Here is a 16,756-nt window from a genome sequence, read left to right as displayed (position 1 = left end):
CTTTCATGATCCTAGTCCCAAGCATTCTTGAGTTATCATCTGGAAACAGTTTAACTGTTCCAGGTCACTGTGACATTGACCTTTAACCTACTGATCTCAAAATCAATAGGGGTCATCTGCTGGTCATGACCAACCTCCCTACCAACTTTCATGATCCTAGGCTTAAGGGTTCTTCAGTTACCATCTGGAAACCGTTTAACTGTTCTGGGTCACTGTGACCTTGACTTTTGACCTACTAATCTCAAAATCAATTGGGCTTATCTGCTTGTTATGACAAACCTCCCTATGAACTTTCATGATCCTAGGCTCAAGCGTTCTTGAGTTATCATCCGTAAACAGATTGGACATACTGACATACCAACCGACCTACCAACCAACATCTGCAAAACAAAATACCACTCCTTCTTTGAAGGGGGGCATAATAAATTTTTTTAAGGACAATAAACTATAATTTCTTGGTCTGAAATACAAAATATATATTATAGTGCTAACTAAAATATTTGTAAAAATGCTTGGTTTAGCCAAAAGTGAAGAAACTGCCTTTGCTTTTTATTTTCATTCTTTTTGCTTTTTCACAAACTAATTCTTCTGTTCTGGTTCCAAATTTCCCTTACTTTTCCCCAATTTCCAAATTTCCCATACTTTTCCCTGACCTTGAAAAAACACTTTTTTCTCTGACTTTTCCCTGACCGTGGGAACCCAGTGACCCTATTAAGTTTCATGATCCTAAGCCTGAGCAATCTCAAGTTATTTTCCGGAAACTGTTTAACTGTTCTGGGTCACTGTGACATTGACCTTTGGCCTGCTGACCTCAAAATCAATAGGGGTGATCTGCTGCTCATGACCAATCTCCCTATTAACTTTGATGATCCTAGGCCCAAGCATTCTTGAGTTATCATCCAGAAACGGATTGGTCTACATACCAACCGACAGACAGACAGACCGACCGACATCTGCAAAACAATATACCCCTTCTTCCTCAAAGGGGAGGCATAAAAAGATACTAAGGATTTCATTTTACAATAACAAAGCAGAGTACAGACAATCTGTGCAACTCAAAAAGGAAAGATCTAAGTATTGATCTGACAATCAACAGATTAAATTTGTTAAATGTCAGCCATATGTACACAGGCAGTATGGATCTGACATTCAACAGATTAAGTTTGTTAAATGTCAGCTATATGTACACAGGCAGTATGGATCTGACATTCAACAGATTAAATTTGTTAAATGTCAGCCAATGTACACAGGCAGTATGGATCTGACATTCAACAGATTAAATTTGTTAAATGTCAGCCAATGTACACAGGCAGTATGGATCTGACATTCAACAGATTAAATTTGTTAAATGTCAGCCATATGTACAAAGTCCAAGGTTGTGAATCGTAATAACATATCTTTTTTAAATCTGAAATAGTAATGACTTTAATCACCTCGAAATTAAATTCAAAACTAGAGCTGCTTTTGAGAAAAGCGCATGTCTCCCACAACTGCCTAATCATCTGAATAGTAAGTCTGTCTTTATATATACAGTTAGTGAGTCTAGATGGACTTGTATGAATGGTTCTGTAATTTTTGGTCAAGGGCCATAATTCCGAAGTGCCTGGGTGGATTTGGCTAGATATTGAACTTGGCCAAGCAGTTATTGGCAAGCACATTTTGTTTAAGTTTGGTGAAGATCGGATGAGAAATGTTTGACTTAGAGTGCAGACAAGCTTTGTGACAGACAGACACACAGATTGGAGTAAATCAATATGTCTCCCACACCACTGTGTGGTGGGAGACATAATTATCTATTTTAAGTATTTACAAATGTTCTTCTCATAAACAAGAGGACTATGTGTCTAAAGGTTGTGTACAAGCAGAATACATTTAGATAATGCTAGATCATGCATTTACAAGTTACAAGATGGTGAAATTTGTCATTTGTCAGCTGGCATTAAATTGTCTTAAGTCACCATGCATGTACCTAGTATTAAAATGTGTAAAATACCTTCAATCTCTGTAAATCTTTCAGTTCATGGTCAGCATTTTCTTCCATCTGATCTCTTCTCCTCTGGGTGTTGTCCATCACTATACCATTGCAGCACCTTCAAATGGCAAATAAAAAATAAGTCTTTTTTTTTACACAGAAACCCAGTCCAGTTCATGGAAGTGACAAGATTTTTTTAAAAACTTTCAGCATCATTATCACTGTTTTAATTCATTACAGGTTTCCTTTATAAAAGTTCATTCAGTTGTCGAAGGTTCTTTCCTCGTATTACCATGTTCTCTACAAGTAACTGCCAACCACTTAACATGAATGATGAATGAAAACAAGAGCTCGTAGAACACGAAATGCCCCACCTGATGCATTCAGTAAATGCACAAGAAACTGAAATTATTTGGTCATCGTACAAAAAAGTTCTACTGTTCTGGGTCAATTTGACCTTGACCTTTGACCTATTGACCTCAAAATGAATAGGTGTCATCTGCTGGTCATGATCAAGTTTTATGGTCCTAGGCCCAAGTGTTCTCAAGTTATCGTATGGAAACAGTTTAACTCTTCCGGGTCACTGTGACCTTGAACTTTGACATACTGACCTCAGAATCAATAGGGGTCATCTGCTGGTCATGACCAACCTCTCTATCAATTTTCATGATCCTAGGCCAAGGTATTCTCAAGTTATCGTCAAGAAATGGTTTAACTGTTCTGGGTCACTGTGACCTTCACCTTTGGCCTACTGACCTCAAAATCAATAGTGGTCATCTGCTGCTTATGACCAACCTCCCTATCAACTTTCATGATACTAGGCCCAAGCGTTCTCAAGTTATCGTCCGTAAACAGTTTAACTCTTCCAGGTCACTGTGTCCTTGATCTTTGACCTACTGACCTTAAAATCAATAGGGGTCATCTGCTGTTCATGACCAGCCTCCTTATCAACTTTCATGATCCTAGGCTCAAGCATTCTTAGAGTTATCATCCGGAAAATGTTCAACTGTTCTGGGTCACTGTGACCTTGACCTTTGACCTACTAATCTCAAAATCAATAGGGGTAATCTGCTCCTTATGACCAACCTCCATATCAACTTTCGTGATCCTAGGCCTAAGTGTTCTTGAGTTATCATACGGAAACGGACTGGTCTACATACCAACCGACCAACCAACAGACATTCTGCAAAACAGTATACCCCTCCTTCTTCAAAGGGGGGCATTATAAATGACAGTAGGGGCATTTCATAAAAAGCTAACTTCCATAGCAACATGTTTTCTTACTCATTACTTAACCTTTATCCTGCTAAATTTCTAAACTGGACTGGTCTATCATTCAATTTTGGCACTAGAGCGGGTTCGGGTATTCGTGAACGTTCGGTAGTTAGTGAACACTTTAGATAAATCTTTTCTAGTCAATCATTTTAGAATAAATTTGATAAAAATATTTCAATCATTCGGTCTTTTACAACTTCCGGTCGTCTGAAATTTTCTGACCTTGCAAGGTAAGTTTAAATTTTCAAATTTATATTTTAATACCCAACTATTTCCGAAATAACGTAAGTAGCTTAATTTTTGGACGAGGCGACATAAGCCTTGACACCTTTTTGATCATATTGTACGACGACTTGCAGTAAAATGCGGTCTAAATACGTTTGGCATCTGTGTTATTGTGTTTATGTCTAGCAGGATGCTCTTGATTCTTGTCTGAAAGGGGTTCACTATCACCGGACAACATTTTTTAACTGTCAGGTATTAATGAACATTATTTTTAATTCATATATGCTCGCCAGCTCGGTCTTAAAAATGAAATATTTATTGTATACTCTACTACATATTAAACAAAGAGCTGTCACAGGAGACAGCGCGCTCGACTATTTCGATGCTGGATAGTGAAACTGGGCACATCTGAGGAAACTAGAGCTGTCACTGGAGTGTTTAATGACTCCAATTGTGGATGAAGATATTGCACAATAGTCTGAGTCTATGTCAAAAATATCAACTTAAAGTAATAAGAGAGGTAAAGATAAAATGTATCAAAACACTATATAAGTATATCCTAAGCAAAAAGGGGCATAATTCATTAAATATTGGTGCCAGAGTTATGCAGCTTGTGTCATATAGTGTGGGTGATGATGCTGAACAACTATTTTAAGTTTGAATCAAATCCATTCAGTAATAACAGAGACAGAGTGAAAGTGCATCAAAACTTTGACATAAAATTCTAAGTAAAAAGGGGGAATAATTAATGAAAAATTGGTGCCAGAGTTATGCACCTTGCGTCATATGGTGTGGGTGATGATGTTGAACAACCATTTTAAGTTTGAATCAAATCCATTCAGTAATAACTGAGACAGAGTGAAAGTGCATCAAAACTTTAACCTAAAATTCTAAGTAAAAAGGGAAATAATTCATGAAAAATTGGTCCCAGAGTTATGCACCTTGTGTCATATGATAAGGGTAATGATGTTGAACAACTATTTTAAGTTTGAATCAGATCCATTCAGTAATAACAGAGATAGAGTGAAAGTGCATAAAACTTTAACCTGAAATTCTAAGTAAAAAGGGGAATAATTCATGAAAAATTGTGCCAGAGTTATGCAGCTTGTGTCATATGATGTGGGTGATGATGCTGAACAACTATTTTAAGTTTGAATCAAATCCATTCAGTAAAAACAGAGGTAGAGTGAAAGTGCACCAAAACTTTAACCTGAAATTCTAAATAAAAAGGGGGAATAACTCAAGAAAAAATGGTGCCAGAGTTATGCACCTTGTGTCATATGATGTGGGTGATGATGTTGAACAACTATTTTAAGTTTGAATCAAATCCATTCAGTAATAACAGAGATAGAGTGAAAGTGCATCAAAACTTTAACCTGAAAATCTAAGTGAAAAGGGGGATAATTCATGAAATATTGGTGCCAGAGTTATGGCCCTTATGGCAGATGATGTGGATGATGATGAGGAATAAGTATTTCAAGTTTGAATCAAATCCATCAAGTAATTACAGAGATAAGTTGAAAAAAGAGAAAGTGCACCAAAACTTTAACCAAGGTGGGGACGCGGAAAGACACCGACGCCGACGCTGGGGCGAGTAGGATAGCTCTCCTTATACTTCGTATAGTCGAGCTAATAAAACCAATATTCAGTATCTTACCAGTACCGTTTTTACTTTTAGAAACATGAGTTGCCAAGCTGGAGTTAGAAAACGTTACTCTGATGAAACGTTACGGCATGCAGTCGACATGATCAGAAATGGTTCTATGTCTCTGTGTAGAGCTGCTAGAGCTTTTCAAATACCAAAGATCTCATTATCTTCAAAAGTCAACAAGAATATAGAAATTGGTTGTAAGCCAGGGCCAAATACTGTGCTGTCAAGCTCTGAAGAAAATGCACTAGCTAAGTGGGCCGTATACATAGCAAAGGTAGGGTTTGGCAGAACCTGCGCTGAAATATTAGACACCATAAAGCGCATTCTTGATGTTGATGGCAGGTCGACGCCCTTTACAAACAACAGGCCAGGAAAGGACTGGTTTTATGCTTTCTTTAAGCGTCACCCAGAAATATCTGAACGCACTCACCAGCAACTGGCGAAGGAGACAGCCGCTATAACTCCGACCAAGGTTGAAGGATGGTTTAAAATTTTTTCTAACTTTATGGCTGATGAAGTGAATGACCCCTCTCGTTGGATTAATGCTGATAAGTCGGGATTTCCTCTGTGCCCAAAGAGTGGGAAGGTTTTAGCTCCACAAGGCGTTCCCAATGTGTACAATTTCACTTCGAGCGATAAAACGCAAGTAACTGTCCTCCGTTGTATGTGCTACTTCATGCGTCCACTCATTGTTTATCCCGAGAAGAGGTTTACCACTAATCCACTTGAAGGCTTTCCTGAGGCAATGTTCGGCCATACTGAATCAGGGTGGATGGACTCCGAGCTCTTTGTTAAATGGCTTGAAGATGTCTTCCCACCAGGACTGGATGAGCGCAGCATAAAGCGCCCTGTTGTTCTCTTTGTAGATGGACACAGTACGCACTGTACATTGGAAGCATCCAATTTCTGCAGGGATAACAACATTGTCTTGTATTGCCTGTTACAACATGCATCGCACATTATGCAGCCGTGTGATCTGAAACTTTTCAGTTCGTTGAAAGAGTCTTGGAGAGGATCGGTCAGACAATTTCAAATAGAAAATGTTGGGGAATACATAACCAAAGCTAAATTTGCTGAGGTGTTCAAGCCTGCTTGGTTAAAATCAGTCACTGTTGACATCGCGGTTAAGGCTTTTAGGGATAATCACTATTTGCCCTAGATCCTAGAAAAGTGTTAGGAACCTTAAAGATGGAACCAAGCCGTATCTTTGCCGCTTGTAACACCAATTCCAATCAGGACACCAAGAATACAACTAATGACAAAATTGACGTAAATGTCAGAAACTCTGAGGACAAGACTAGCAACAATACAGATGTGAAGAATAACAAAAACAGTACTGTTGACAACAATAATATTGAAAACAAAGAAAATCATGATTACACCACTGAGAACAGGAATGAAAACACACTTGTCAAGAGTGATAATGACGTAGAAATCAGTGACAGCACTGCAAAAAATAACAACGATGAAAATCATCAACTTGTTGGCAACTAGAAATACATTCTGCATGCCCATGGGCAGAATGTCGACCCTGCCAGCACCTTTGGCCTCTAAGTGTGACCTTGACCTTAGACATAGGGACCTGGTTCTTGTGCATGACACTCCATCTCATAATGATGAACATTCATGCCAAGTTACATCAAAATCCCACCATGCATGAAGAAGAAATGCTCCGGAAAAACTTCAATTTGACCTTTGACCTGAAACTGTGACCTTGACCTTTGAGATAGGAACATGGGGTTTGCGCATGACATTCTTTCTCATTGAGGTAAACATTCATGCTAAATATAAACAAGATTGGTCCATGTATGTCAAAGTTATGGTCCGGACAAACTTCAATTTGACCTTTGACCTGCAACTGTGACCTTGACCTTTGATATAGGAACATGGGGTTTGCGCATGACACTCCTTCTCATTGAGGTAAACATTCATGCCAAATATAAACAAGATTGGTCCATGCATGTCAAAGTTATGGTCCGAACAAAATCGGAATGGATGGACGCACGCACAGACGCACGCACATATACTGACCCACCAAAGGTGACGATTATTTGAGCTCACCGCAAGTGGGCTCGACAAAAATGATAAAGCTGACAACAACAATAACAAGACTGACTGCAACGAAAACCACAAAGCGACGTCTGAAAATCAAATGGTGAAAAACTCTGATAATAACACCAATAACAATAATAACAATGCTGATCAAAATGAGACGTGCGTAAGTGGTGAAGAAAGCAGACCTCTGATGTCTAAAAATGAGCATCCCGCCGCCATTCAGGTCGTAAAACCACATTCTGCGACTGCCTCTACATCTACTGTTGGAAGTGCTTTCCGGTCTATCCTAACTATTCTGTCCGCCAAAAAATCGAAGGCAAAGTCCGTACCTAATTCAAAAATGTCTTTACCTAAAGCTATATCAGGCCAGAAATTTCATGACTTACTTGTAGAAAGAAAGAAGTGAAAGGATGACGAAGCTAAAGCTAAAGAATTACGTAAAAGGGAGAGAGAAGAGCGAAAAATTAAAGGTCCAAGAGGAAAAGTTAAGAAGGCAAAAAGAAAGAGAAGAGAAACAAGAGGGTCATGATGACCCTGAATCGCTCACCTGAGTAATATGAGCCACATGTTAAAATGGCACACTGATGCTAAAATATTAGAAAGTAGGTCACATTCATGGTCACTGAAAGTCAGTTTTAAGATCGGTGTGCAAAACTGTACATGTCATCCAAATTTCAAGGCTGTATCTTAAACAAGAGCTGCCACTATTGGTGACAAATGCCCACAAAGTAGACCCAAGTATGCCACAGTTGTATGCGCAAAAAATCACATATCATTTTGTGACCTTGACCTTGATCTAAGAGGCCTCGGCCATAAGCGTGACACATCTTCTCAATATGGTTAACATTTGTGTCAAATTATTTTCAAATCCCTGACTTATGGACCAGACAAAAAACACCTTTGACTTCTAAGTGTGACCTTGACCTTGGAGCTAGGGGTCTGGGTCTTGCACATGACACCTCATCTCATTATAGGGAACATTTATGCCAAGTAATTTCAAAATCCCTTCATCAATGGCAGAGTTATGGACCAGACAAGAAACAGACCATGTTAACCTTTGACCTCTAAGTGAGACCTTGACCTTGGAGCTAGGGGTGTGGGTCTTGCTCATGACATGTCGTCTCATTTGAGGAACATTTATGCCAAGTAATTTCAAAATCCCTTAATGAATGGCAGAGTTATGGACCGGACACGAAACATACCATGTTAACCTTTGACTTAAAAGTGTGACCTTGACCTTGGAGCTAGGGGTCTGGGTCTTAAGCATGACATGTCGCCTCATTATAGTAAACATTTATGCCAAGTTGTTTCAAAATCCCTTCATGGATGGCAGAGTTATGAACCGGATACGAAACAGACCATGTTAACCTTTGACCTCTAAGTGTGACCTTGACCCTGAAGCTAGGTGTCTGGGTCTTGCGCATGACACATCATCTCATTATGGTGAACATTTATGCCAAGTTACTACAAAATCTCTTTATGGATGGAAGAGTTACAGCCCAGACAAGAATTTACCGGAAGCACGGACGGACGGACAGTGCAATTTTAATATGCCCATCTTCGGGGGCATAAAAACAAGAAAGTAGGTCAAGGTCAGAGTCAAGTGACGCCGTATCGCTTTTGGTCATCAGGTAATTATAATTAAACAGTCTAGGAAATATGATCTGATAATTTTTTAAGTATTTATTCCTAATTCCTATACAACTCATTGTTATAAGAGGCGGGGCCTCTTTTCACCCCAGGGTCATAATTTAAACAATCTTGTTAGAAATCCACTAGGCAATGCTATATATCAAATTTCAAAGGCCTAGGCCTTGACTTTTCAGACAAGAAGATTTTTTTTCTCCCAATATAAGTCTATGTTAAATTTGGGACCCCCAGGACAGGGCCTCTTTTCACCCCAGGGGCATAATTTGAACAATTTTGGCAGAGGACCATAAGGCAATGCAACATACCAAATATCAAAAGCCTAGGCCTTGCAGTTTAAGGCAAGAAGATTTTTCCTATATAAGTCTATGTAAAAGTTGAGACCCCCAGAGGCTGGGCCTCTTTTCACCACAGAGTTAAAATTTGAACAATTTTGGTAGAGGACCACAAGGCAATACTACATACCAAACATCAAAGGCCTAGGTCTTGTGGTTTTAGACAAGAAGATCTTTAAAGTTTTTTCCTATATAAGTCTATGTAAAACTTGTGACCCCCGGGGAGGGGCTTCTTTTCACCCCAGGGGCACAATTTGAACAACCTTCATAGAGGACCATAAGATGATGTCACATGCCAAATATCAAGGGTCTACGCCTTGCAGTTTTGGACAAGAAGATTTTTAGTTTTTTCCTATATAAGGCTATGTAAAACTTGAGACCCTCCCCGGGCTGGGCCTCTTTTCATCCCAGGGGCATAATTTGAACAATTTTGGTAGAGGACCACAAGGCAATGCTACATACCAAATATCAAAGGCCTAGGTCTTGTGGTTTTAGAAAAGAAGATTCTTAAAGTTTTTTCCTATTAAAATCTTTGTAAAACTTGTGAACCCCGGGGCTGGGCCTCTTTTCACCCCAGGGGCATAATTTGAACAATCTTCATAGAGGACCATTAGATGATGTCACATGCCAAATATAAACACTCTACACCTTGCGGTTTTGGACAAGATGATTTTTAAAGTTTTTCCTTTCGGTTGCCATGGCAACCAGAGTTCTGCATTAAATTCAATTCTTTGAATAATTTTGAAAGGGGACCATCTGAGAATCATTTCTGTGAAGTTTGGTGTAATTCTGCTCAGTGGCTTTCAAGAAGAAGATTTTTTTAGAAATTGTTGACAGATGCACGACGCACGCTGCACGACCCACGACGGACATTGAGCGGTCACAAAAGCTCACGAGCCTTTGGCTCAGGTGAGCTAAAAAGAACAGAGAAAGAAGCAGAAAGAAATTAAAAAGAAACTTCAACTGATTGAGAAAAGTAGAAAACGGAAACGCGGAGAATCAGATTCTGAATCGTCCGTAAATGTACAGTTCAATGACGACAATACCGTAGATTGTTTTGACATGAATATTAATAATAAGGAATGCTTCGCTTGCAACAAGCCATACGACAATGAAGCAGAAAACTGGATCATTTGCCATAACTGTCCAAGATGGCTGCATCGATCATGTGTGACCACCACAGACTTATTATCCATGACCGAAATTGAAACTGCTGACTTGCAGTTTGAATGCGATTACTGCTGAATGCACCTTTCTGCTGCACTCATGGAGAAAAAGCCAGTTTCTTAATTTAATACTGTAAACAAATGACATGTTTGCTAGAATCAAAACAGTAAAGTTTTCTCCTATATAAGTCTATGTAAAACTTGGGACCCCCGATGCTGGGCCTCTTTTCACCCCAGGGGAACAATTTGAACAACCTTCATAGAGGACCACAAGGCAATGCTTCATACAAAATATCAAAGGCCTAGGTCTTGTAGTTTCAGACAAGAAGATTTTTAAAGGCTTTTCCTATATAAGTCTATGTAAAACATGAGGCCCCCCGGGGTGGGGCCTCTTTTCACCCCAGGGTAATAATTTGAGCAATTTTGGTAGAGGACCACAAGGCAATACTACATACCAAATATCAAAGGTCTAGGTCTTGTGGTTTTAGACACGAAGATTTTTAAAGTTTTTTCCTATATAAGTCTATGTAAAACTTGTGACCCCAGGGGCAGGGCCTCTTTTCACCCCAGGGGCACAATTTGAAAAATCTTGATAGAGGACCATAAGATGATGTAACATGCCAAATATCAAGGCTCTACGTCTTGCGGTTTTGGACAAGAAGATTTTTAAAATTTTTCCTTTCGGTTGCCATGGCAACCAGAGTTCTGCACGGAATTAAATTCTTTGAACAATTTTGAAAGGGGACCACCCAAGGACCATTCCTCTGAAGTTTAGTGTAATTTTGCCCAGTGGTTTTCAAGAAGAAGATTTTTTTAGAAAATGTTGACGGACACACGACGCACGACGGACATTGAGCGGTCACAAAAGCTCACCATGAGCCTTTGGCTCAGGTGAGCTAAAAAGAATATGATTGATGACTATTAAATGAATCTGAACTATAAATCTATTGTGATTTGCTCAGTTTTGTTAGTTTTAATTAAACAAGAGGGTCATGATGACCCTGGATCGCTCACCTGAGTAATATGAGCTACATGTTTCAAATGTCAAACTGATGATAAAATATTAAGAAAGTCAGTAGGTCACATTCATGGTCAATGAAATTCAGTTTTACGATTTGTGTGCAAAACTGTGTATGTCATCAAAATTGCAAGGCTGTATCTTAAAAAACAAGAAAGTAGGTCAGTAGGTCAAGGTCACAGTTAAGTGACATCATATTACTTGGGGTCATCAGGTAATTATAATTAAACAGTCTTAAACAGTCTTGGAAATAGGATCAGATGATTTTTTAAGTATTTTTCCTATATAACTCACAGAATAACTAAGTGACCCCAGGGCGTGGCCCCCTAGGGGCATAATTTGAACAATTTTAGTAAAGGACTACTGCAGTACATATGCATCATACCAAATATCAAAAGCCTAGGTCGTATGGTTTCAGACAAGAAGATTTTTAAAGCTTTTTCCTATATAAGTCTATATAAAACTTGAGACCCCCAGGGCAGGGCCTCTTTTCACCCAAGGGGTACAATTTGAACAATTTTGGTTGCATGATGACCATAAGACAATGTTACAAACCAAATATCAAAGGTCTAAGTGTTGTGGTTTCAGACAAGAAGATTTTTAAACTTTTTTTCCTATATAAGTCTATGTAAAACTTGGGACCCCCGGGGAAGGGCCATATTTGAACCAAGGGGGATAATTTGAACAATCTTGGTAGAGGACCACTAGATGATGCTACATACCAAATATCAAAGCCCTAGGCCATGTGGTTTTGTACAAGAAGATTTTCAAAGTTTTCCCTATACAAGGCTATATAAACCATGTGACCCCAGGGGCAGGGCCATATTTGACCCTAGGGAATAATTTGAACAATCTTGGTAGAGGACCACTAGACGATGCTACATACCAAATATCAAAGCCCTAGGCCAAGTGGTTTTGTACAAGAAGATTTTCAAAGTTTTCCCTATATAAGTCTATATAAACCATGTGACCCCGGGGGTGGGGCCATATTTGACCCTAAGGGGATAATTTGAATAATTTTGGTAGAGGACCACTAGATGATGCTACACACCAGATATCAAAGCCCTAGGCCCTGTGGTTTTGGACAAGAAGATTTTTAAAGTTTTTCCTTTCGGTTGCCATGGCAACCAGAGTTTTGCATGGAATTCAATTCTTTGAATAATTTTGAAAGGAGGCCACCCAAGGATCATTCCTGTGAAGTTTGGTGTAATTCTGCCCAGTGGTTTTCAAGAAGAAGATTCAATTTAGAAATTGTCAACGGACGACGCACGACGGACATCAAGCGGCCACAATAGCTCACCTTGTCACTTCGTGACAGGTGAGCTAAAAAGTACAGTACAAACAGTTTTCAATGAAATTAAAATCTGTTTCTTGTTTCACTGTCCATGTTAAATACTTTTTTTTAAAAACCTTCAAAGTGTTCACTAATGCCCGACTAAGTGTTCGCTAACTCCAGACTAGTTCACTATTACCCTCCGTCACCTATTATACAGAAGCTACGATTACAGTGACTATATGTAAGTTTAAATTGCCCCAGTGTTCAAAAATTACCGAAGAAAATTGACCAAAGTTTTTAATGCTTACAGGTTGAGGTCGAAATATTGATAGTACAGGATAGACCGTAATTTTGGCCCAAGTGTTCACAAATACCCGAACCCGCTCTACCATTTATTATTCGAAGGGATGTTCACTTAAAATTTAATGACTGAATAGTGAACAGTGAAGACCATGATCAGCCTGCAGACTGATCTTGGTCTGCACTGGTCGCAAAGGCAGAATCACTTGCCGCCAGCAGGCTAAAGGTTAATAGGGCATTCTCATTGTCAGAGTAACCAAAATGTTGCAAATGCTCTGTTCTTTTAAATACCACTAATATCAACTGATACTGGGTTTAAAGGCAATCATTACAAGGGTTTTAAGCATTTATTACTAGGGTTAACAACCCCCTAATAGTAATGTTTAAAAAATTGCATTTGTTCGGTATATTCTTAAAGTTGACCTTGTTTCGCACTGTGTTGCAATATTTAAACAACTTTTACTGTGCCATTTTTGTATAATTCATATTTCCTCAAGCTCAAGTAGACACAAACTAGAAGGTGTCTTTGTAATCTCTCCCCTACGGACAGACAGACGGACAGACGGAGAAGGCAAAAACAATATGTCTCCCCCACACACCTATGGGGGAGACATAATTACAAAGTAATGGCCACTGTCCAAAACATTTGCAGAGAATTCATTATACCATTTATTTTGACAAAAGAAACCTCAAACTATTGGTAAACAATTCTAAAACACAAAAAACAAGAGGGCCAAGATGGCCCTAGGTCGCTCACCTAAGAAACACTCCATAACAGTGTAAAACATGTGTGACCTAGTGATTTCATGGAAACAAATATTCTGACCAATTTTCATTAAGATTGGACCAAAAAATTGGTCTCTTGCGATAAAACAAGCATTTTCTTAGATATGACCTAGTTTTTGACCCTAGATGACCCATGTTCAAACTCGACCTAGATTTTATCAAGGCAATCATTCTGACCAAAATTCATGAAGATCAACTGAAAAATACAGCCTCTATCACATACAGAAGTTTTTTCTTTGATTTGACCAAGTGACCTAGTTTTTGACCTCAGATGACCCATATTCAAATTCGACCTAGATTTCATTAAGGCAATCAACCTGACCAAATTTCATAAAAATCAATTGAAAAAAACAGTCTCTATCGCATACACAAGATTTTTTTTTAATTTGACCTAGTGACCTAGTTTTTGACCTCAGAAAACCAATATTCAAAATCGACCTAGATTTCATCAAGGCAATCACTCTGACCAAATTTCATGAAGATCAATTGAAAAATACATCCTCTATTGCATACACAATGTTTTTTTCGATTTGACCTAGTGACCTAGTTTTTGACCCCAGATGACCCATTTTCGAACTCGGCCTAGATTTTATCAAGGTAATCATTCTGGCTAAATTTCATGAAGATCAGTTGAAAAATACAGCCTCTATTGCATACACAAGGTTTTTTTTTTATTTGACCTAGTGACCTAGTTTTTGACCCAAGATGACCCATTTTCGAACTTGGTCTAAATTTCATCAGGGTAATCATTCTGACCAAAATTCATGAAGATCAATTGAAAAATACTGCCTCTATGGCATACACAAATTTTTTCTTTGATTTGACCTAGTGACCTAGTTTTTGACCCGAGATGACCCATTTTCGAACTCGGCCTAGATTTCATCAAGGCAATCATTCTGACTAAAATTCATGAAGATCAATTGAAAAATACAGCCTCTATCGCATACACAAGGTTTTTACGTGATATGACCTAGTGACCTAGCTTTTGACCCCAGATGACCCATTTTCGAACTCGGCCTAGATTTTATCAAGGTAATCATTCTGACCAAAATTCATGAAGATCAATTGAAAAATACCGCCTCTATTGCATACACAAGGTTTTTCTTTGATTTGACCTAGTGACCTAGTTTTTGACCCGAGATGACCCATTTTCGAACTCGGCCTAGATTTTATCAAGGCAATCATTCTGACCAAAATTCATGAAGAAGAATTGAAAAATACAGCCTCTATCGCATACATAAGGTTTTTCTTTGATTTGACCTAGTGACCTAGTTTTTGACCCGAGATAACCCATTTTCGAACTCGGCCTAGATTTCATCAAGGTTATCATTCTGACCAGTATTCATGAAGAAGAATTGAAAAATACAGCCTCTATTGCATACACAAGGTTTTTCTTTGATTTGACCTAGTGACCTAGTTTTTGACCCGAGATGACCCATTTTCGAACTCGGCTTAAATTTCATCAAGGTTATCATTCTGACCAATAATCATGAAGATTAATTGAAAAATACCGCCTCTATCGCATACACAAGGTTTTTCTTTGATTTGACCTAGTGACCTAGTTTTTGACCTGAGATGACCCATTTTCGAACTCGGCCTAGATTTCATCAAAGTTATCATTCTGACCAATATTCATGAAGATTAAATGAAAAATACAGCCTCTATCGCATACACAAGGTTTTTCTTTGATTTGACCTAGTGACCTAGTTTTTGACCCGAGATGACCCATTTTCGAACTCGGCCTAGATTTTATCAAGGTTATCATTCTGACCAATATTCATGAAGATTAATTGAAAAATACAGCCTCTATCGCATACACAAGCTAAATGTTGACAGACGACGGACGACAGACGACAGACGACAGACGACGGACGACAGACGCCGGACATCGAGCGATCAGAAAAACTCACCTGAGCATTGCTCAGGTGAGCTAAAAACAGTCAATATAATTTATTTTTAGGGTTTCTTAAGTGAAACGATTTAATGAGACAGAATTCTAACTCCAACATTGAAAAATTAAGGACGAGTCCTGTGGGACTGTTTTAAATTTTGCTCATTTCATTAAAAAATAACCTTGGAGCAGAACTTAAAGAAGTTAAAGCTACCTACATTTCTTCCACAATCTGTAATCTAAAGAGTAAAGGTGAAATAGAGAACTTGCTACCACATGTAACTTAGTATTAACTAAGACCTTCTGTTTCAGAGGTAAATTCATATTGAACAGCAAGAAATCACTTATCATATCATCTTAGTGACAAATGCCCCCGAAGCATGCCAAAGAATGCTACAGTTGTCTGCGCAAAATATGCCAGAATAGTTTAGGTATTAAACCATGTTAACCTTTGACTTCTAAGTGTGACATTTACCTTGGAGCTTGGGGACTGGGTCTTGCGCATAACACATCATCTCATTACAGGAAACATTTATGCCTAGTAATTTTAAAATCCCTTCATCAATGGCAGCGTTATGGACCAGACAAGAAACAGACCATGTTAACCTTTAACCTCTAACTTGACCTTAGTGCATGACACGTCTTCTCATTATAGGGAACATTTATGCCAGGTAATTCCAAAATCCCTTAATGAATGACAGTTATGAACTGGACACGAAACAGACCCTGTGAACCTTTTACTTCTAAGTGTGACCTTGACCTTGGAGGAAGAGGTCTGGGTCTTGCGCAAGACACATCATCTCATTATGGTAAACATTTATGCCATGTCATTTCAAAATCCTTTCATGGATGGCAGAGTTATGAACCGGACATGAAACAGACCCTATGAACCTTTGACATCTAAGTGTGACCTTGACCTTAGAGCTAGGGGTCTGGGTCTTGCGCATGACATGTCATCTCATTATGGTGAACATTTATGGAAAGTTATTTCAAAATCCTTTTATGGATGGGAGAAGTACAGCTAGGACAAGAATTTACTGGATGCACGCATGGACGGATGGTCAGTGCGATTTTAATATGCCCATCTTCGGGGGTATAAAAATTGGTCCCAGTGGGGCTTGAACCTATGCCCTCCTGAAAAATTTCTGTCAAAGTAGGT

The 16,756-nt window shown here is 38.8% G+C and overlaps 1 protein-coding gene across 1 annotated transcript in view; it reads right to left on the bottom strand.

Annotated features, from left to right (window-relative positions):
- The window catches only part of LOC123563858 (axonemal dynein light chain domain-containing protein 1-like), a 168,961-nt gene that overhangs the window by 32,901 nt on the left and 119,304 nt on the right, over positions 1–16,756 (bottom strand). The window contains exon 23 of the mRNA XM_053524238.1: positions 1,994–2,090. Coding sequence (XP_053380213.1) covers positions 1,994–2,090 — 97 coding nt within the window. The remainder of the gene's footprint in view (positions 1–1,993; positions 2,091–16,756) is intronic.

Source organism: Mercenaria mercenaria, chromosome 15 (genome assembly GCF_021730395.1).
Source record: "Mercenaria mercenaria strain notata chromosome 15, MADL_Memer_1, whole genome shotgun sequence".
Lineage (NCBI taxonomy): Eukaryota > Metazoa > Mollusca > Bivalvia > Venerida > Veneridae > Mercenaria > Mercenaria mercenaria.
This window is presented reverse-complemented; position numbering and strand designations above follow the sequence as displayed.